The following is a 21,880-nucleotide window of genomic DNA, read 5'->3' as shown; positions in this document are numbered from 1 at the left end:
CATTTTTAGCCCCAAACATCAGTACAGCTTTTCTCTGGGCCAGACTTTTGAAGAGGTGCTGGTTTGACACAGAAGTCTCTTGAACTGTCTACAAAAGCCCATTTTACTTTTCTGACCCATCCTAAGAAGCCTCAAAAAGCACCTGATTTGTCTTGTGGGTTTTTGGAAGGATTTTATACCTTTTTAAAGCGTAGTTTTTAGCTCACCTGACGTTTTTAACCCTCTCTCAGCTCTTCTTTCCTCTATGTCTCTCATGCTCTAGTTTGCACTTTCTTATTTCTTCTTGCCTTTCCAGCCTCCCTCAGTCCTTGGATATTATTTTTCAGGCTTCTCAATTTACTCTCTTATTAATGTATCATTCACTCTCTCTCCCAGATGATTAATAAAGAGATTATATAAGGCTTGTGTGGCTTATATAGGCTTATATAAGGCTGATCCCTCTAGTATTCTTCTAGACAGCTCTCAGCTACACACTTTGATGTTTGGCCTGTGGTTTGTTTGTGTTTATTCTCTATATTTTTTTTAGTTACCCTTCAATCTAGACCAGCTTAAATGGACTTTAAAGCAAAATTTTGTGGGAACACAGCATCAAATGTTTTAGTCAAATTATATCCGTGCCAAGCACGTGGAGGATTTTGTCATTTATAATAATAGAAGGAAGTGTACAGATCACCAGCTTCCAACTCGATGTTTTGTTTGCTTTGGGTTGTCCTTTAGAAAATCCTCACGTAATTTTTCCAGCAGCAAGTTAAAATCTGTGGTTCTGAGTGTTTCTCCAGTGCTGGCACAGCGTGGTGTGTTCTGCAAACTGCCTTGGGTGATGACATTTGCACTGGGAAACCTCAGGAAACTTGGTTGTCTTTCACTCAGATAAAAATCATTCAGTTTTGGGAGGTTGGTTTTTACAGTGTTTTATGATTATTTTTTTTTACTTTAGGGAAGTATAAAGTTGTATTTTGGAGATCACACATGAGTGGAAAGCAGGGATGGTGTTCCTGCACTGCACAGCCTGAACTGTGCTGAGCAGAGCTCCCCCCTGGGACCTTGTGGGTTTTAACTGGGCAAAGATTTGACGTGGTGGCTTTCTGGTGACACTGTGTCTCCTGAGATGTGGCACTGTTGACATGCAGCAGCTGGCCCTGCTTGTCTCACCCTGTGCCACAAGAGATCTGTTACCCTTGGGCTGAGTCCTGGTCCTGCTGATGGAGACAGAAGAGCAGCAACGGGTGTGGAGCATCTCTCACTTCTCAAACGGTGTCTCCCATGTGACAGGACATGAGGGACCACCCTGTGGCTTTCTTGGGTCTGAAGGAAGGTTCTTGGCGTCCAGAAGTCCCTTGTGGATGATAGTTGGGTGGAGAAACTGGACTGGGTGGGTGGTTGTGAAGAGGAATATCATGCAGGAAGAGCTGCATCTCCCAGTGGTTTGTCTGACATCCTTCCCCTGAGCAAGAGGGGCACAGCGTTCTGAGCCATCCTCTCCTCCCCAGGCTGGGTGTAACTGGGTGATACAAAGGGGTAAGGCAGGTGGCAGCTGGTTTTAGAGCAGGGATGTGATAAACCTGGGGTTGAACCTTGCTGTTTTATCTTTTCCAGAGGAGGTCATGCTGGCGGAGGAAGACAAGAACGCAGAAGAGAAATCTCCTCTGGACGGTAGGTCCCTTTGCTGTGCCGTTTTCCTCCTGTGATACGTGAGAGGTTCAGCTGCTGGACAGTGCCACGGCCTTCCACTGTGCCCAGGAGGGTGTGAGGAACACACTCTTGCATGCCCTTGGCAGAGATGGGGCTGCAGAGTCCCTTCGCCCGTATCGGGTGCTTTCGAGGTTGCAGGTGGATGATGAGCAGTCATGTGACACCGCCCTGGGGTGGGGATCTGCCCTTGGGGTCGGTCCCTACGCTGCCTGTGGGACCACAGGGACACCCGTCAGCCTGTCCAAGCGGGGCTGGCCGTGTCCCACCCCCAGGCCGTGGCGGGGATTAGGCTGCAGAGCGGATGCCAGAGGAGGAACGCGCTGACCAGGAGAAGGCAGGGCTCCAAACCGAGGTTTTCCAAACGGATTTGACAAAGAGACTAAGACCCCTGTTAGCTGTAAGCAGTAAGACATAACAGGGTGTGGTGATCCTACCTTCCAACGTGCGACCCAGGCTGGAGGGACCGAGCCGAGCGAGGCCACAGGACCTGCCCTCCCTGTGCCTCCCAGAGCGATGAGCTCGTAGGAACGCGCCAGCCAGTCAAAGTTCAGTTAAAGATTCTTCCCTCTCCCTTTTCTGACCATCTTTCGTCCTCCCATGTCTCCTCCTCCTTTCCCCTCCCCCTCCCTCTTCCCTCCTCTTTTTTTTTCTCCTCCCATTCACTGTCAGGGAGGGCCGCCTCGGAAGGGCCGATCCACCAAGGCACGGCACCGGCAGAGACTAGCAGCGGCAGCAGCTACAACAGTGAGTGGATTGCAAATCACCAGGGGCTCAGGCGGCACAGCGGGGCAGCCTCACCCCACAGCCCCCCGTGCCCAGGTCACCGGGGGTGTCTCCCGGGTGGTTTTGCACCCTGTGCTCCGGCTCCTTCGGGGCGGCGGGCGCCCGGCTGCTGGTCCGCCTTGGCCAGCCTGGTGACCTGCACCTGGGGAGGACTCGGGGATGGATGGAAGAGCTGGGGCTGCAGGAGGTCAGGGTTCGAGGTGTGCCTGGCCAGTCTTCGTGTGTGTGTGTGGGTCGTGTGCGCTGGGGGAGTTCGTCCAGCACGTGGGTGCAGCTCTTAGCCCTGAGCGTCTGGAAGGGTAGCCCGGAAAGCTGAGTGGTGTGAGCAAACTAGAGGTGGGGACAAGCCAAGACCCAGGGATATTAAGGCTCCTTCTATCCTGCTAAACTAAAGGAGCCCGGCAACATTCCCAGCCTTGAAGCAACTGGTGTGGAGCCGCCCATGTCTATGCTGGTAAATCCTCTCACAGTCTCCAAAACAGAGGGCTGTTGCATCCAGGGTGCCTGTAGAGATGGCACACTGCTAAACACAAGTAGGAGTTATCTGGGGGAGAAGATAAAGAAGCTGCTCAATTCATGCCAGGGAGTGTTGTAAAATTTTACTCCCAGGTTACATCCCAGTGCTGGGAATGGCCTGGATATGCTGGAGTGTACTGGGACAGATGGAGCCTGGAAGACCCAAAAGCTGGTATTGCTGGGACTGAGCATTCAACCTAGAGCTGGGTGGGGAAGAAAGGTGCAAAAGTGGTTATTTGCCCAAAAAAACCCCTGGATCCAGATCACAGGCTCAGAGCATCCTCTTCTCCTGGAGCCTCTCCGAACCCAGGTGATGCTCTGGGTGTTTGGAAGCGACCAAAGAACCAACCCTTGCCTTGGCCGTGCAGGAAGCAGCACATCCATTTCTGTGTCAGGGAAATCCGTGTGAAGAGTGAGGGGATCTTCTCTAGGAGACTCCAGTGGCTCAGAGTGTGTGGGTTTGCTGTGTGTGCCTTCTGACCAGTCTGTATCACCACACCGTGGGGTGTCTTACTGCTGCTAGAAAATGGTGCTTAGTTACTGTATGTCTTGAACCTGTTACCAAACTGTATCAACGTATCTTTTTCTGCCAGTTCTCGAGGTTCTGCAGGTAGGTGGTCATGGGACCAGCGTCCTCACAGTTCCTGCCTCACCCCTCGTGCACTGGCTGGACAGTGCAGAGCTCTCCCAGCCTTTTAGGCTGCTGGTCTCTTTCCCTGTCGGAATAAAACACTGTAGGGATGTCTGCCCTCCCCACAAAAGATGCTGTTGGGAGAAGCGTGTCTTCAAAGAATCACAGCAGCCCCAGAGGGCAGGGATTGTACACTGGGTGCTATTAAGAGGCTGCTCCCTGATTTGTGGCAGTGGAGCGTTTCTGCTCCTCCAGGCACTGCTCGGTGCTTAAACGGAGCCCGTGAATGCTGACTCCTTAATGGTACCCACTGTAAACAGCATTAATGGCTTTAATGGATGGAAGCACTCATCTCCTCACCCACTGGGGCTCACAAAGATCCAGTGACCCTGGCCAGCCTTTCTGCTGTGCTAAAAGCTCCAGCAGCTGCAGTGACTCCCCCACCCTCCTGCATCTGCTGGGGGCAGCGGGAGCGCCCAGCCCCGTTCCTGGCAGACCTTCAAGATCTGGAAGGTCAAACAGCTAAAGGACCCCGACACCGAAGCACTGGGCCCTGCAAGGTTGTAGGTTGTCCGGTTTGCTCCGGCTTTCCCTTGTGTGAGAGCTCTAAGCTGGCATTGGGAAGGAAATGCTGGCCCTGGAGAGCGAAGGGAGGGGGAGAGAGAATCCACTCTGCATCCTCACGGGGCATTTTCTCTTTAATTTGCACACAGTGTTGAAAAGAGCCGCAATAAAGAAGAGCAAAAACGACCTGATTCATGCAGAAGAAGGTGAGGACCATTTCACAGACATTTGCTCCGTTGGTGAGTACCGGCTTCGCTCTGCCCCAGGTTCAGATCTCCACCCAAACCTGTCCATGCCATCTTTCCTCTGAGAGGCTCCTTTGCTCCAGAAGCTGCGGTTTCAAGAAGGAGAAGTCCCCTCGACTTCCCAAAGCAAAGGGCTCCGTGGCTTCACCCTCTGCCCTGCGCTGCCTGGCTCAGCTCTTGCATGCTGCACCTTTCCAAGAGCCCTGCCCGGCGCTGGGAGAATCCCTGCTGTGCCACCCATCCCGGGATTCTGCTTGGAGCACGCTTGTTCATGCTAATGAACCCCAAATCTGTCCAAGGACACTGCTAAGGCTCTTTGTTGGAGGAACTGGACACAGTCCCATCTGCCACCGATGCACAGGGGTGGGTTTGCAGCCCTTGCTGTGTGAGTTATTACTGGGAAACGCTGGGCAGTGGCCCCAATTCCCTCATTTTTGCCTTAGGAGAAGATCTTAAAGAAATTCTCTACGTTTTTCAAGCCAGATGTGGAGATACACACCAGTGTGCACCCAGTCACCCCCACACCTCCAGTGCATCCTGCCCTGTGCAGCATGTGGAGTCTTCAGCTCTGCAGACCAGGACTACCAGACTGCTGCCTGTCCTGCAGTTCCCAGAGCTGATTCCCTCCTGAGACACAGCCAGGTGGAGAGGCAGGAGGCAGGTCTGGGGCTGGCAGGGCTTGGCAGGCTCTGAGCCCACAGCCCCCAGCTCAGGGAGCTGTTTGGACACCAGCAGAGATGCCTCTCAGCCCGGGGCTGCTCCTCCCTGGCTGGGGGCACATCTCCTGCCTGCTCTGCACTTGGGTATTTTGCTTCTCCCTGGCCCTGTTGTTTGAGTCTGGACATGGTTTTGCTGCTGGAGCAGCAGATGTTCTCATTATCTTCCAAAGAAATATCCTGGCAGCCCAGTTCCCACCAAGCAGCAAATCCTGGGAGCACAAGAGCAGCGGCACAAACAGTTCATTTCAGAGTCTGTGTCTGCAGAGTTCTGAAAGCACGAGTGCCTCAACTGCCCTTTGGAAAGTTGGCATTAAGGTTTTAAGGGATTAGAGCTGCTGCTGGGATTTTTTTTTTTCCCCTTTAAACCAAGACCTGGTTGCAGGAATTGAATGTTGCTTGGCATGTTCCTGACACCATCACCCACGGTCCCCCAGGCTGCAGGTTTTGTGCCTAAACTGCTGACACTCCTGTGAGAGGCTCGTTGCTGAAAGAGGGCAAAAATGCAGCACCCATGTGCATTTTTGGGTTGGTTCGGTTATTTTTTTTCCCCCCAGGATCCCTGCATGGATAACAAGGAAGGGTCATTTTTGGAACAGTTGTCCGTGGTTGCAATAATTACGAGCTCTTTGCATTCCCATCCAAGTCCCTCCAGGCTCTGGGCACCCATGCCACGCCAACAGATCTTGGAATTCAGGCATTTCAGGTGGCAACGGATGACGGAGCATCTGGGCTCGTGAATAATCTGCTGCAGAGCTGGGAACTGTCTCAGGAGCATATGGCAGGGAAAATAACAGCAGTGCTTCACCCACTTGGGAAAAGTGTTTTTGATTTTGATCCATGGAACGAGACAGAGAAGGAGAGATGGATGAAGCAGCTCCTTCGCGGGCTCCCGAAGAGGCTGAGGCTCTGCAGAACACAAACAATCACAGCACGTGGCCAATTAGGCATAAAGAATATGTTTTTTGAGCAAAGGGGTTTTTTGGCTGGTTTTCTGTGATGTCTTCTGGTGGGAGCAGAAGGAGGGTGGAAGAACCAGCAGCATCATTCTTGAGTGCCAGGGGAAGGTGCAGACCAGAGGGAGAGGCTTTGACAGGCTCTCGCTGCCTGTTGGCTCTTGAATTCCAACACAAGCACCTCAAGGAGCCTCATAATTGCATTATAAAGCTCTGTAGTGCTGAACACTTCCCAATGTGTCCTCTGGAGCTGTTCTTAGCATTTGTTCTTTTCTCTCCTCCCAACTCTCAGCCTCTCATTCCACACTAATAAGTGTGCAGCTGCTCTCTCTGCCTTCCCACCCTCCACGCTGTCCCAGACACAGGACACTTGTCTGGATTCCCAGACAGCAAAGCCCAGAGAAGTGGATATTTTCTATGTTAGATCAGCTTAAATACAAACTGGTTTTCTCCTCTGAAAGATCAGTGGAGGAGATGAGACTATTCCCTTGCAAATCTGGGAGTACAGAGTGGCATGAATATCTGAGAGCTCTCTACCTGCTAAACAGTGCAGCCTAAATCCTAAACTGGAGCTCTTTTTGTTGTCTTAGAGCAATGGAGGAGCACTGTGATTTATTTTTTAAACTGCCAAAGGCAGGATTAGCAAACTAACAGAACAGCACATCAAGCTTTTCTGCAAGGACTTTGTTCAGAGCCCGGCCAAGGGCAGCTCTATGTGTTGGTGGGTGGCCAGAAATGGGCCATGGAGTGGAGAGCTCACGTTCCACTGGGGAGACATCACGCTCCTGTGGAGCTGTGAGGCTTGGAGAACCTGCTGCTGTCACATCTGGATGCTTCATCCTTTCTATGAGTGTTGTGTTTGATGTTATTGCAGCACGAAACAGGGCAAGATTCCCGCCCCTTCCAAATGCTGAAATGTAGGTGCTCACACCCCAAGATTTGGCTGCTGCAGCCAGAACACTTTGTTCCTGTAGCTCAGCCATCTCCATGTAAATCATCTGCTTGCTCCAAGGCAGGCCCATGTGTCCTGCTCAGCCCTTCCTGCAGGGATGCTCCATCCCACGATGGGGAAGGGCAATAGTGTATTATCCTGCCACAAATCAGCTTGAAAAAAGGTCCTGAGGGCCAGCAGAGTGTGACACAACTAGTGGACAGCAACAATCATGATTTTCCCTGCTTGCAACAGCATCTGTGGCAGTTGCAGAGGAACCCCAATGGCTCCATGTGTTTACTCCTAACCTGTGCTGATTTCTCCTGCTCAGCACTGGCCAGAGGTTGCCCTTTCATCCTTCATTTGAACAGCAGAAAGAATTTCTTCCATCAGCTTCCTATTGTTCAAACATTTGGCTCTTTCCAGGGTTTCAGACTGGAGTGGAAATACATCTGGTTTAGGCAGAATTGGTCCAAATGAGTAGCTGCACCCAAAATCTGATGCAGGGAGGCAGATTGAGGCCTCTGCTCAGGAAATACAAGCAGCTGGAGAATGAAATAAGGAGACTTCATTCCATTCAGCAGTAAGGGCTGGTCCTTGGAGCAGGAGAAATAGGGACCAGCTTTCCTGCTGCCAGGTCCCAGCTCCACGAGGACGTGCTCCACACCACGGGCAGAACCATCACTGTGCCCGGTGCTTCCTGTCCTTCCAGCCCGAGTGATGGGTTTAACTGGGGCAATCAGGATTGTTCCAAAGGTTTGGAAGCCCAGTTTCTTTAGATGGTGGAGCTGGGCACTGATTCATTGACTCATGAAGTTTTAAAACCCCAGCCTTCATCCCTCATGGCACCATCCCAAGCCAGATGCCCTCGCTCAGCCCGTGGCCAGCGTGCCCAGCTTTCTGCTCAGCCACGTTCCCGGTGCTTGGCAGAGGCTCTGTGTGCCCAGGAGATGCCCTCCAGCCTTTTGCCTGCCAGGGTGGGGTGTGGTGACTCTTCTCTCTGTCCCAGGGTCTCCTTTTGCCCGCGCCAGTTTGAAGAGCGGGAAGAACGAGAGCTCGTCCTACTTCAGGAGGAAAGAGAAGATGTTCCGGTTCTTCATCCGGCGCATGGTGAAGGCTCAGAGCTTCTACTGGATTGTCCTGTGTGTGGTGGCCCTCAACACCCTCTGTGTGGCCATGGTGCACTATGACCAGCCGGAGAAGCTCACCACTGCCCTCTGTGAGTACTGGAAGCTCCACCTTTCCCCTGAGGAAATCCACATTTTTGGTGTTCGCACACCCCCCGGGAGCTCTGGGGTTCAGCTTCCCAAGGGTCACCTCAGCACAGGCTCAGGAATGCTTTAGTCAGTGGTTCTAGTAATTCATAAGTCACAGAATCATGGAATTATTTTGGTTGGAAGGGATCTTAAAGATCATCTCATTCCAACTCATGGGCAGGGACACCTTCCACCAGCCCAGGTTGCTCCAAGCCCTGTCCAGCCTGGCCTTGGACACTTCCAGGGATCCAGGGGCAGCCACAGCTTCTCTGGGCAACCTGTGCCAGGGCCTCACCAACCTCCCAGGGAAGAATTCCTTCCCAATATCCCATCTAACCCTGCCCTCTGGCAGTGGGAAACCATTCCCCCTTGTCCTGTCACTCCAGGCCCTTGCAAATTGTCTCTCTCCATCTTTCTTTAGGATCCCTTCAGGTCCTGGAAAGCCACAAATAGGTCTCCCCAAAGCTTCTCTTCTCCAGGCTGAACAATCCCAATTCTCTCTCAAATCATGTTTCCAGTCACTCAATCACACAATTCAGAAGAGATCCCCCAGGGCAGGGTGTTGGTTTGAGATGGGAACGATATCCCAAAGGTTATTTCAAACTTCAGATTCAACCAGATGTAAATCCTGCAGGAAGAAGGATTTGTTCTGTGTCAGACAGAAAGGAGGGGGAGGTTTTTTTTTTCCCTGGGGAAAGGCAGGTTGCTCTGCCCAACCTGTGTCTGCCCAGAGAACTGCAAATTGCTGCCACTTTGATCTGTTCCAGGGGTGGTTCCTGTTGGGGACACAAAGCTCTGCCAGCTCTGGTGTCCCTGGGACAGCACCACATGTGAGACAAAAACCTCTGTCTGTGCTCATAGAACCCCCCACTAACTCCCTACAGTTCAGTGATGACTGGCATGGTCTTTGAAAGGTTACAACTTTACAGAAGATCCTTTTTTGTTGTGTGCCCTCCTCACTGTGTGATCAGGGGGAGGGATGTCACGGTGCCCTCTGTGAAAATACGTGATGGAAACGACACCAGAGAGAAAATGATACTGTATTTGTGCTACAGCTTTTATTTTCACCTGTGGTCACCTGCCAGTTCTGCTCAGAGAGTTTAGAAGTGCTTCTGAAAGGGGATTTTTTTGTGGTTTGAAAATCGCATCTGGCTTTGTCTCGTGATGAATAATAAATGGAGGCTTTCTGCCTTCACAGCCTTCACACCTCCCAGTGCTTCCCTGGGGTCACAGCCTGGCTCACCAAACCTGATTTAAATAAATATGGAAGGTGGAGGATGGGCCTTTTTGTGTATTTTGATGAAGGTTGTAGGGTAGGATTCCTAGAAAACTTAAACCCTAAAATTAAAACCTAAAAATTCCTGTCAAACTTGTAGAAATTCCTCAGGAGAGAACGTGGTGACCCTGAAAGTGGGACACTGAGAATTCTCCCTTCTGAAGGGAAGGGATGGGAGTTTGTTTCTGGAAGTCAGAGCCATTTGTTTGGCCACTTCTTCCTCTGTAAAATGGCCAGGAACAAATCCTTTTGTTCAACACTTGATATTGAGATGAGACCAGAGCAGAATTTGTCAAGTAAAACTTCTGAAACAAGAGAACAGAAGACCAGGAAAAAAACCCCAAATATTTCAAAAAGTCTAATCATTTCAGCTTAGATCTTTAAAGATACTTATCTGCCTAATTTTCCTTGATTTCTATCTAAATTACAGACTTAAATATTTCCTGCCTCAGATCTTTGGGTCTTACCTTATTACAAAGAAGCAAACTTTTGAAGTTTTTTTTTTGATAGACCTAAAAGGTCAAGAATACCAACTGCTCTGGCATCAAAAATGTCCTTATTAATATTTGTTGAAATATTTAATATCATCAGGTAAATGGAGCTATAATGAGAGATGCATAAGAAGAACAGGAACTTCTTTCAAGTCTGGGTTTGGCTTTTTTTTTTTTTTTTTGGCAAGATTTAGACTGAAAAGAGAGACAGACTATACAGAGAAGTCAGTCTTGCTTATTCATTACCTAAATTTAACAGAGGAATTAATAAGCCAGATTGGCAGAGTAATTAGAAGTTTGAGGATTAGGATTTCCTCTTGAATTAGGCCTAAATGTCTAGAAAAAACCCCACACACACTTGAAGCCTTTCAACTCCAAAAAAGAGGGCTTCAGATTTCCAGGACTCAGTTTTGGGAGCACCTCATGCAGTGACTTTTCTCAGAGAACACAAAGAGATCCATGAGCCAGCAAATTCTACTCCAAGTTCCTGGGAGAGCTGGAAAGGAGCTTTCTGTCCATTAGAATTAAAGAGGCACCTCCAGGTGGGAAACTTATCTGGGACAGAGGCCACAAATGAGGCTTCCAAGCTACAGAAATAGGGAACATTGAAATAGTGTCGTGCCTGGAATCAGGGATTGGGGTGTGTGCCTTTTTTGGGAGCTCTGCAATGTCAATTGGTTCCAGAAACACTTGGGCAGCAAACTTTAATTTCTTGGTGTTGGAGTATCACTGAGCTGAGAGGGAGGGATCCCACGGCCTTTTATTGAATGGAAGAGTCAGAGAATCCCCAAAGAAACTTGGGATTTCTCGGGAGTTAAATTCTCAGCATCCCCCCAGCCAGAGGTGCTTCCTGGGGCTTGTCTTTGCACCACTGTGAGATGATTTCCTTGTAAGACCTGGAAAGGTCTCGAGAGGTGTTTCCCAAATCAATCCCTTAAATTCACTAACAGAAATATCAGTGGCTGCAGATAAACAGTGATGGGACCACCACTGGAATTGGGGAGGGGCAGCACAGAGGGGGGTCACAGACAAAACCACAGTATCCAAGGAATCAGAGGGTTTGTGGATGTTCTTGTACAGGTTTAAGTATTAAACAGGTCTTTAAATAGGGTGGTACAGGATTAGTGTCTGTGACAGAATAAAGGCCAGAGATCAAAGAATGGTTTGGGTTGGAAAGGAACTTAAAGATCATCCAGTTCCACTCCCAGCCACGGGCAGGGACACCTTCCTCTAGCCCAGGATGCTCCAACCTGGCCTTGGACACTTCCAGGGATGGGGCAGCCCCAGCTTCTCTGGGCAACCTGTGCCAGGGCCTCCCCACCCTCAGATTAAACAATCTTTCCTTAACATCTTATTTAAATCTCCCCATGAATGGCCCTCCTGGAAATTCTGACACACACCAGATCATTTTTGTTTGCTGTGGGGTTTTTTGTTTGTTTGTTTATTTGTTTGTTGTTTGTTTGTTTGGTTTGGGTTTTGTTTTATTTTGTTTTTTAAGATAAGTTTTCTCCAAGATGAAGCAGAGACACTGTGGGTTCATTCTGGGGGAGATTGTCCCTGGTCTGTCTTATCCATAATGTAATGGAAACTGGGGAAGAAACCTATTGTAATGGAAACTGGGGAAGAAACCTATTGTAATGTAATTTTAGACCTAAGAACTTCTGAGAATTGTCTGCTGAAATGGCCTCTAAGTCAAACCTCTTAAATTACAAGTGTCCTGTGCCTCCAAACCCTCCCAAATTTCAGGATGACGAGCTGTGGTTCTGCATTCAAGCCTGTCTTTGTGTCAGGGATGACCTACAGCTTTCTATCCAGTTTCCTGAGGGAAAGTTTTCACAGCATCATCTTTCCTGTTAATCTCACCTTCAATATTGAATTCAGGGAATGTTTTAGGCCTTCAGATGTGTGGGACTGGGCTGGTTGTTTTGTTACTGCAATGATGGAGCTGGCTCCTCTCTCTCCTGCTGGAATAACTCTGCATCACACACACATTTCGAGGGAGCCCAGCTGGGGTTTAGCCCTCGAGGAGTTCTTGAAAACCCTGTTCTGCCCAAGATTTGTGCTCAGATCCTTAGATATCAGCAGAACAAGGTAGCACAAAACCAGGGGATTTTAAACAGCTCCTGGAAATACTCGGCAAAATCCTTTAACTGTAAGAGTGACAGAGTTTAAAAATGGTTTCAAAATTAATCCATGAGGAGAAAACTTCGCTGCAGAGGAGCAGGACTTGGCTGGGCTGGTGGAGAGCAAGAGAGAAATAAATTCTAATTGTGTTGTTTCATGGAAGGTGCTTAGAAATGAACTGAGGAGGCTTTTTGTGAAGGGCAACAGCAGGAGAGGAGCGTGGTAAAGTCTGGGAGGATCCTCTAAATCCTGAAACTCTACCCAGGCACCTCTAATTCAATTATACCTGTCCCTCTGGGGAAAAGTTTAATTACATTACAAATTAATTTTACTTAAAGAACGGTTGGTAAAAGCCTCCGGGTCTTGCATTGATTTATTTTTCCCTTGGTCTTTTCTTTTAACTTTTCTGTTTTGAATTGTTCTGATTAGCTTTCCCTGCTTGATATTCCACATCACTACAACTGCTTTGGAAAAAGAGCTGTAGGAGCTTCAGAGAGAGGCTTGGGATTTCTTTGGTCTGCCTGAAAGAGCTGATGAGAAATTCTTTGAATTCTTGTGCTGTGATGGATAACAGGACATACTTTATGCCCTGTAATTATCCCCAAATTCGATCAGAGATTTTCCTTCTCTGGATGGAAAGGACTCCAGTGCCAAATAGGAATTCTCCCATGCTGCACATGGACACTGCTCACTGAAACAGGGACCTTGGGTTAAATAAGCTGCAGCTCCCTATAAAAGTATATTTTTCATGCAGCCACCCATGATTATCATCCAGAGTGTCTCTTTTCTGATGAACACAATATTTGAAAACAGTTTTTTAGCCATTATGGCCTGGGAATGTCTTCCCTTGCTACACAAGATTGAACCATGTGTTTGGGCCAATTAGGCCTTTTTTGATGCCCTTCATGAAGCAACTCCTTTCTTCTCCAGCTAATGCTGCAGGGATCCTTAAGTGGCTCCTTAATTTATGTCTGTCTAAAACCAAAACCCAGAATGTGTCTTTTCTGATGAACACAATATTTGAAAACGTTTTTTTTTAACCATTATGGCCTGGGAATGCCTTCCCTTGCTAAACAAGATTGAACCATGTCTTTGGGGCCAATTAGGCCTTTTTTGATGCCCTTCATGAAGCAACTCCTTTCTTCTCCAGCTAATGCTGCAGGGATCCTTAAGTGGCTCCTTAATTTATATCTGTCTGAAACCAAAACTCAGAGTGTGTCTTTTCTGATGAACACAATATTTGAAAACGTTTTTTTTTAACCATTATGGCCTGGGAATGCCTTCCCTTGCTAAACAAGATTGAACCATGTCTTTGGGGCCAATTAGGCCTTTTTTGATGCCCTTCATGAAGCAACTCCTTTCTTCTCCAGCTAATGCTGCAAGGATCCTTAAGTGGCTCCTTAATTTATATCTGTCTGAAACCAAAACTCAGAGTGTGTCTTTTCTGATGAACACAATATTTGAAAACAATTTTTTAACCATTATGGCCTGGGAATTCCTCCCCTTTCTACATGAGATTGAACCATTTTTTTGGGCCAGTTAGGTCTTTTTTGATGCCCTTCATGAAGCAACTCTCCTTTTTTTCTCCAACTAAAACTGCAGGTATTCCTGCTTGGCTCCCTAATTTATATCTGTCTAAAAAACCCCACAGAGTGTCTCTTTTCTGATAAACAGACTATTTGAAACCAGTTTTTTAGCCATTATGGCCTGGGAATGCCTTCCCTTGCTATGCAAGACTAAGCCATGTCTTTGGGGCCAATTAGGCCTTTTTTGATGCCCTTCATGAAGCAACTCTCCTTTTTTCTCCAAATAAAACTGCAGGATCCTTAACTGGCTCCTTAATTTATTTCAGTCTAAAACCAAGACCCAGAATGTGTCTTTTCTGATGAACACAATATTTGCAAACACTTTTTTAACCATTATGGCCTGAGAACAGCTTGCCTTGCCAAAACTATGTGTTTGGGGCAATTGGGCCTTTTTTGGTGCTGTGGTTGCCTTTGAAGTAGGTGACCAGCTCCCTCTGGATATCCAAACAGAGAATTTGCAAGGAAAAGGCTTTCTGAAGCATATTTATTTATGTCTGCTGAGCATTTCACATCTGCTTGGTCAAAGAGGAGGAAGTTGTGCTTTGAGGTTCTCCTGGTTGGTTTAATGTGTGAGGAGGACGAGGAGAGGAAACCAAAGTGTCAGGCTCAGCACTTGTTTCTAAAAGACATTGGACTTGGAGATGGGGCAGAAATGGAATTAATCCCTGGGTGACTGACAAAAAGGAGCTGGGAACTGTCAAACTCAAACACGTGGGGTGATGGGATGTAATGTGTGTTGGCCTTTGCCAATAGCACAAATCTGAAATTAAATTAGACTGTTTGTATCAAACTTTTCCTCCTTAAATCACATCACAGAATGCTTCTGCTTAAGGCAGATTGGATTACATGTGGGGTCTGAATACCAGGAGGTCCAAACAACAAAATTGCTTTTCCAATTACACAGGCAGGGCCATCTCAGAAGGAACTGTGTGTCTGATCCTTCTGCTGCAGCAGCTGGTTCACTGAGTCAGTCCCTTCTGCCCGAGGAGTTCTCTGGGTCTGTGTTTTCCTTGCCTTCATCCCTTGTCCTCACTGGGCTGTGATTTGTAGCATCTGGTACCTGCTGAGATGCAGCTCCTGCTGCCAGTTCTGAGCTCTGATCCTGATGGGATCCATCAGCTGTGAAAGGACGAGTGGGGCTCTTTCAAGAGCAGCAGAAGGAAATTGCCTTTTGAGATGCTCTGAGTTTTAAACATTTCCCCTCGTCTTTATTTTATTTCTTTTTAACATAACCAAAGATCTCTTGGATCTGTTTTGCTTAGAAAGGCCATTTCTCAGCTCTTTTCTCCTCTGATATTCTGGTTTTGCATGTGTGTTTGCAGGGTGTGTCAGTCTGATGATGGAACATTGCACTTGCTAATACCTGGTTTTATTCACCCTTCTACTGGATGGGTGACTGACCATTAATCCTTGTTTCTTTTATCCTTTTGAAATGGTGGTAATTGTCTTGGCAAAGTGCACTGGGATCTGCTGGTGAGAATTACACTTAAAAAACACTTATCAGGAGTTTTGTTACTCTGTGGAAGAAAATGGGGTGGCCCTGACATGTAACTCTGAAAGGTGAGTTTGGTGGACAAAGAGGGTGAAAATGTCCTGCCAGATTGAGCCATGACACAGGTGGAGGCTGTGCTGTGCTTTCTGTAGGATCTACAACCTCTCCCTGTGATTTTTTATCAGCTAATTAAACAAGGCCACCGACTTCAATTCATTCCAATGACACCATTGGGCTTGCTGAGCTCTGCTGAGTGTGAAACCAAAGTCCCTCTCCAGCTCTCCTGGAGCCCCTTTGGGCCCTGGAAGGGGCTCTCAGCTCTCCCTGGAGCCTTCTCTTCTCCAGGTGAACCCCCCCAGCTCTCCCAGCCTGGCTCCAGAGGGGCTTCAGTCCTTGGAGCATCTCCATGGCCCCCTCTGGATTTTCTCCAACAGCTCCTCCTGATGTTGTTCCCCAGGGCTGGAGGCTGCTCTGCAGGAGGGGTCTCACTGAGCAGAGAGATGGATATTTGGATGGATTGCCAGCATAATTATGGATAATTCCCTACTCTGGGATCCCTTGCATTAGAAACAACTGTTTTCTCACTGAGTTGTTGCAGCTGATGTCAGAAAGGAGAGACAAGTTGGTGCAGGGGTGACCAGGCTTCTCCTGGCAGGTTCCAAGCTCCAAGTGAGATGGAGCTGTGCTGCTCCTCCATGTGACCATGAGATCCAGAGGATGGAGCTGCCTCTTGGCAGGAAAAAGGCTGAGAACTTTGCAGATCTCCTACTTTGTCATCTTATTCCTCCAATGTGAACACACTGCCCTTATATTCTCCTTTAATGACATTGCTCCTGCTTTCAAGGACAGGAGGTGACACAGTACAATTAATCCTCTCCTGGTATTTCCTCCCCTTGTACAAATATTGGCAGAAGTGTCCTTGCAGGCTCCTCACTGAGGTGTTAATAAAACCTTTCTCATGTCACTAAAGCTTCCTGCATTTCAGTTCACTTTATGCCCATGATATTCCAGGACTGTCTGCCATTTAAGATTTAACCCCCCTTTTTATTGGTTGCTAATTGGAGCTGTATTTTCCAAGCAATGTCCAAAGACACCCAGCAGTGCAAAATGGGCCCTGGGCAAACTCTGCTCACTCCTCTTGAACGTGGAGGGTGAGGGTGGAGGGAAATCCAGGCACTTTGGAAGGACCCTCATTCCCTCCTCACACTCATCAGCTGAACCCACGTGTTGCAGGAAGTCATGGAATAACAAAATCATGGAATACCTTTGGTGGGATCCACAAGGACCATCCAGTCCAGCTCCTGGCCCTGCACAGACACCCCAACAATCCCACCCTGGCCCTCAGAGTGTTGTCCAAACCCTCCTGGAGCTCTGGCAGCCTTGGGGCTGTGTCCACTGCCCTGGGGAGCCTGGGCAGTGCCAACCACCCTCTGGGGGAAGAACCTTTTCCCAAAATCCAGCCTAACCCTGCCCTTACACAGCTCCAGCCATTCCCTGGGTCCTGTCCCTGCTCACAGGGATTGGAGCTGCCCCTCTGCTTCCCCACTTTACAAAGCCCTGGAATTCAGGATTATCCAGGTGAAAATTCCCTTGATTCTGCTTGTATCTATCCCCCCTTGTCTGTCCATGTGCACCTTGGAGAAAAGTTTGGCTCCATCTTGTCTTCATCATTCCTGGACTCGTAAAACTGAAATTCCAGGAGACTTTGCTGCTCCAACATCCAGGAGCCTCCTGTGCTGCACTGAGAGAGGTGACTGATCTCCACCCTTTGAGAGTTGATTATTTTCTTCATCTCTTCTCCAGAGAGAGAGAGGTTTGCCTTATTCCATTGGGTTGGTTTTGGTACTGGAGGTGTTTTTTGCACCTTTTTTTGTTTGTTTTTAACGTTTTACTCTTGCTGCTGCTAATTGGCCTCCAGATCCAAACTTAAAACGCCAAAGGTGGTATTTTCTGTAGCTTCAAGTCCTGAAAAACTTCAGCTAGAAATTGAAGTCTCCAGCCCTTTGTTTCATCATGGGTGATAAATTTTCCCATCAAAAGCTTCACAGCTTATTTGCCTGCGATATGTGAAGCCAAAGGAAACAGAACTTGTTCTTCCACAGTTATAGGGCTATAAAGGCATAATAAAAATAAATGTGGTAACAATAGACACAACACCTCTGAATATGAGCCCTCAGAGTCAGCAGTTCTGTTGGGTAGGAAGGTATTTTTATCAGCAGAGGATGTCACAGAAACTCAACACCCCACACCCAAAAGTGTCCATCTCTTGTGAGTACAGAAGGCCCAAACACATCACTGCAAAACATTATCTGTGCAATTAAATTAGACCTTTAGAAAGAGTAGATCCAGAGGTTTGCTTTGAAATTCCTTTATAAAAACAGTGAGCATATTATTTAATGCTCATGCCACCATCCCACAGCACAGCTCCTGAAGGCTGCTCACAGCTCATGGACACACAGAAATAATGATGGGAAGCTCTCCTCTGGGTCTTGTTTGCCATTGCAGAGGGATTTTCTTCTGCCAGGAGTCACTCTGGGTTGTGCAAAAATACCACTGTTCCCCACATGAAGGGATCTGCCCACCAAGGTCTCATGGACTAATTTAATCTCTTGTTCCCTGTTTCCAGATTTCGCAGAGTTTGTTTTCCTGGGGCTGTTCCTTACTGAGATGTCTTTGAAGATGTATGGACTGGGGCCAAGGAACTACTTCCACTCTTCATTCAACTGCTTTGACTTTGGGGTGAGTTAAGATGAATCACAGAAGACTTTGGGTTGGAAGGGAACTTAAAATCATCCCTTCCACCAGCCCAGGTTGCTCCAAGCCCCGTCCAACCTGGCCTGGGACACTTCCAGGGATGGGGCAGCAACAGCTTCTCTGGGCAACCTGTGCCAGGGCCTCCTCACCCTCCCAGGGAAGAATTCCTTCCCTCATCTAGTCTAAGCATGAAACCATTCCCTCTTGTCCTGGCACTCCATGTCCTTGAAAAAAGTCCCTGTGTGGCTCTCCTGTCATCCAGCAGGATGGGCATTCCAGGGTGGGTGTGGCAATCCATGGGAAATGGTTCTGGGAGTGTTTCTTCTGCAGGGAGCAATGGTTGCATAAATTAACTGCAGTTAAACACATTAAGCTTCCCCTCCTTATCATCCCTTTATGAGGCAAAGTGACAGCCGGGCCTTTCATTTCCTCGGCAAACTCCAGGGTGTTCCAGTGCTCTGATTGCTGGGAGATTCTCCCTCCCATTTAAATGAGGTGACTGAAAGACAAAAAAAAGACAAAAAATCCACACATCTTCCTGCTCATCTCCTCTGTCAGCCCTTGAACCCTCAAGATGCACAGGCAGCTCTTTGCAGTGCCCAGAAGGAGAGGAGCAAACCTGGGATTTGTGACAGGAAGGCAATAACTCACATCCAGAATCACAGAATCACAGAATCATAGAATCATAGAATCATAGGATCATAGAATCAGCTGGGTTGGAAGGGACCTCCGAGATCATCAAGTCCAACTCTTGATCCAACCCCGCCGTGGTTCCCAGCCCATGGCACTGATGCCACATCCAGTCTCATCTTAAAAACCTCCAGGGATGGAGAATCCACCCCCTCCCTGGGCAGCCCATTCCAATGGCTGATCACCCTCTCTGGAAAGAAATTCTTCCTAATATCCAACCTAAACCTCCCCTGGCCCAGCTGAAGACCCAGCCCTCTTGTCTTGCTGAGAGTTGCCTGGGAAAAGAGACCAACCTCCCCCCCGGCTCCCCCCTCCTGGCAGGGAGTTGCAGAGAGTGAGGAGGTCTCCCCTGAGCCTCCTCCTGTCCAGGCTGAGCCCCCCCAGCTCCCTCAGCCTCTCCTCACAGCTCTTGTGCTCCAGTCCCTTCCCCAGCCTCGTTGCCCTTCTCTGGACCTGCTCCAGCCCCTCCATGTCCTTCCTGAGCTGAGGGGCCACAACTGGACACAGTCCAGGCTCAAACTACAGCTCTGAAGTGTGAATAGTGGGGCTGCTTTTGGCTCCATGTAACAAAGACCACGGCGTGTGGATGGTAATTTATTCATTAAAAGCTATTAGGCTGTAATCTGTCCTCACAGAGGATAACTTGGCTCCTCTTATCTTCGGCGTGGGCAGAGCAGGATTGGGGCTGGGAGGTTTCTGTACCAAAGCAGATATGAGGCTCTCGACACAGCCAGGGGCAAGGGGACAACAGTTCAGGTCACTGTGCACGTCATCCAGCCCTGCTCTCTAAGATTCAGTCTACTGGTTCTACTGTTTGTCTGCCAGAATGCTGGGAGTGACTCTCCTCCCCCACGGAGCAGAATTCCCACGAGGGAGGAGGAATTCTCACCTTCACTTAGTGACCTCTCCTCAATCCAAGGCTACAAGTAGAGCCAACTCACTCTCTTCTTGGCTAGAAAGCTCAGAGTGAACTGACTTTGAGATGAAAGCCCTCACCCCAGGGATCACCTGTGTGGGAAAAATCCCTCTTTTAAATGTAGAAGGATGGCAGAAACTCAGGGAACAAAGAAACAAGGAAGAATTTATTCAGCGCGCCGGGTCTTTCTCTCACCGAATTTCCAGGGAAAAAGACCCTTTGGGTTTAAATTCCACACATTTTATACTTTCACAATATCCCACCCTTTTTCAGATAATCTTAATATATTCATTTTTGCCTAAAAAGGTTTCTTTTCTCTGAAAAGGGACTTCCCCTTTATTCCAGTTGGCTGCGAGCCATCCCCTGTCGAAGATGACGGATCTGCCCTTGTTCTTAGCCCAAAGAGAAAAGGAACCTCGTGTACAACGTGGCCCCAAAAGATTTTAATTTTTAGGAACTTTTGCATTGCCCTTGTCTGGCCGAAAAGAACCCTGATACCCAAGTTCAGTCCGTGGAACTTGGATATCTCACAACTTCATGATATGCTTATATATATATATATATAAAAGTATTTTTATTTCTCATAATATAAAAACTGTATTTTTATTTCTCATAATATAAACCCCATATTTTTATTTCTCACATCACTGCCTTGTTTAAATTCCCTGGTAACAGGTTGATGTCTTTCACCAATGGATTAGGTGAGCTCCAAGCTGGCTGCGAGTTTCCTTGGATCCCTGTGTCCGGGATGCTCCTTCCACGACCAGCCCTTGCACCTGCCAGTCAGGGACAGGTGATTTAGGAGCTTGCACTCAGCCAAAGATAAACCCCCCAGTGTCTCTCTGCGTTTGTGCAGCGCTGGAAACGAGCTTTGTGAGTGTTTCCCAGGAGGTTCAAGCTGTTGATCTGGTTTTAATTCTTCCTCCTTCGGAGAATCCACAGGGATCCTACTTCTGGCTCTGTTTCTTCCTCCTCACCCACCTTCCAGCCCCCAGAATTAATTCGGCGGCTTCACACCCCCCCTCCCAGAACATCCCCCAGCTCCGTAGCCAATTTAGTCTGACAAACCATCGAGACGAAACCATTCAAATGCAAAACGCCAAACAACAAATCAGAGCAACATCAGCCTTGGGAGTACCAGTCCAGGGGGGTCTCCTGTGAAACGGGCTCCCAGGAGGCCCTGCTGGGATGCCGAGATAATTAATTATCAGTGTGACATGTGGAAGGTCCAAGGGAAAGGGTTTTGCTGATTCACGAGGGATTCCCAAGAGCGAGAGACTGTGGGAGAGAAGTTTTAGCTCCTTCTTTTTCGGATGGGACAAAAGGGATGAGCAACTGCCGCGCACCTGATTTTTTTGGAAGCTCAGGGCACAGCGTTTCTTGCAGGTATCAGCCCTGGCTCCCTGTTAACATTCCCTCCCCCAGCACAAACCAGCTGCTTGCTGGGTTCTGCTGAGCGTGTTTATGGTGTGTTCTGCCCACCCGGGGACCAGGGGCGGTGGGAGCTCTGAAAGGCCGGGTTAATGTGAGCAATAACAGCAATTGGCAGCGAAATGCCTGTTTTATCTTATTAACTGTGCAGCAACCTGCGCGGAGATAATTGCCCTTCCCAGCTGTGCTTAACCCATTGCTGCTTTGTCCTTTTGGTAATGAAGGATATCTCAGAAGGTTTTGTTTCCATTGCTCCGGGTTAATTCCCTGCCGTCCTTAAACCCCCCCAGCCAAAACAAACCGGGACTTAAAAAAATTCCACCTCGATTTGGGACGACTTTGTCCATCCCCCGAGGCAGCTGGTTGGATGTGTGTGCTGGAGGCTTTGCCGGGTCTCACAACAGCAATTGCTTTAATTGCCCTCCTAAACACTCTCAGCTGCCAGAAGTTTCTGGTGGATATCACCCAGAGCTTCACTGCTCTGCTGCAGGTGAAGGATTCTGGTCCTTCTGATGGGCAGGGAAGGATCCGGGGCAGTGCCCCCCTGGATCTCTGCACAGACCCCCTGTGTGGGGTGGGAAAACAAAGTGTTGGCATTTGCAGTTGAGCCAGTGTTAAAAAAAAAATACAATAATAAAGCACAGTGTCATTCCAAAAAGGTTATTTTAAGGCAGTTTGGTTGCTGGAGAAAAAGCAACAAGTTCCTGACTGGGTATAGGAGATCCCAATGTGTTCTGCTGCTGGGTATTGCCCTTTTTCAGTCTGGGCTGCAGAAAGTTGGGATAAGGATTTCCAGTGGTAAAATTAGGGATTTCCAGTGCTCTTGGCCA

The 21,880-nt window shown here is 48.3% G+C and overlaps 1 protein-coding gene across 5 annotated transcripts in view; it reads left to right on the top strand.

The window, feature by feature from the left end:
* The window catches only part of CACNA1B (calcium voltage-gated channel subunit alpha1 B), a 308,320-nt gene that overhangs the window by 162,522 nt on the left and 123,918 nt on the right, over positions 1-21,880 (top strand). For 4 of the 5 annotated variants that reach the window (XR_007907763.1, XM_051807859.1, XM_051807858.1 and 1 more), the window contains exons 9-13: positions 1,597-1,653; positions 2,362-2,436; positions 4,336-4,425; positions 8,044-8,253; positions 17,886-17,998. Coding sequence is in view for 4 of the 5 variants with exons in the window: in XM_051807859.1 (XP_051663819.1) it covers positions 1,597-1,653; positions 2,362-2,436; positions 4,336-4,425; positions 8,044-8,253; positions 17,886-17,998 (545 nt within the window). In the remaining variant the exon portion in view is untranslated. The remainder of the gene's footprint in view (positions 1-1,596; positions 1,654-2,361; positions 2,437-4,335; positions 4,426-8,043; positions 8,254-17,885; positions 17,999-21,880) is intronic. The other variant, XM_051807855.1, reaches the window with a different exon arrangement.

Source organism: Manacus candei, unplaced genomic scaffold (genome assembly GCF_025592945.1).
Source record: "Manacus candei isolate 608988 ecotype Guabito, Panama unplaced genomic scaffold, ASM2559294v1 h1tg000071l, whole genome shotgun sequence".
Classification (NCBI taxonomy): Eukaryota; Metazoa; Chordata; class Aves; order Passeriformes; family Pipridae; genus Manacus; species Manacus candei.
Note: the sequence above shows the minus strand (reverse complement) of the source record. Positions and strands in the feature narration are given on the sequence as shown.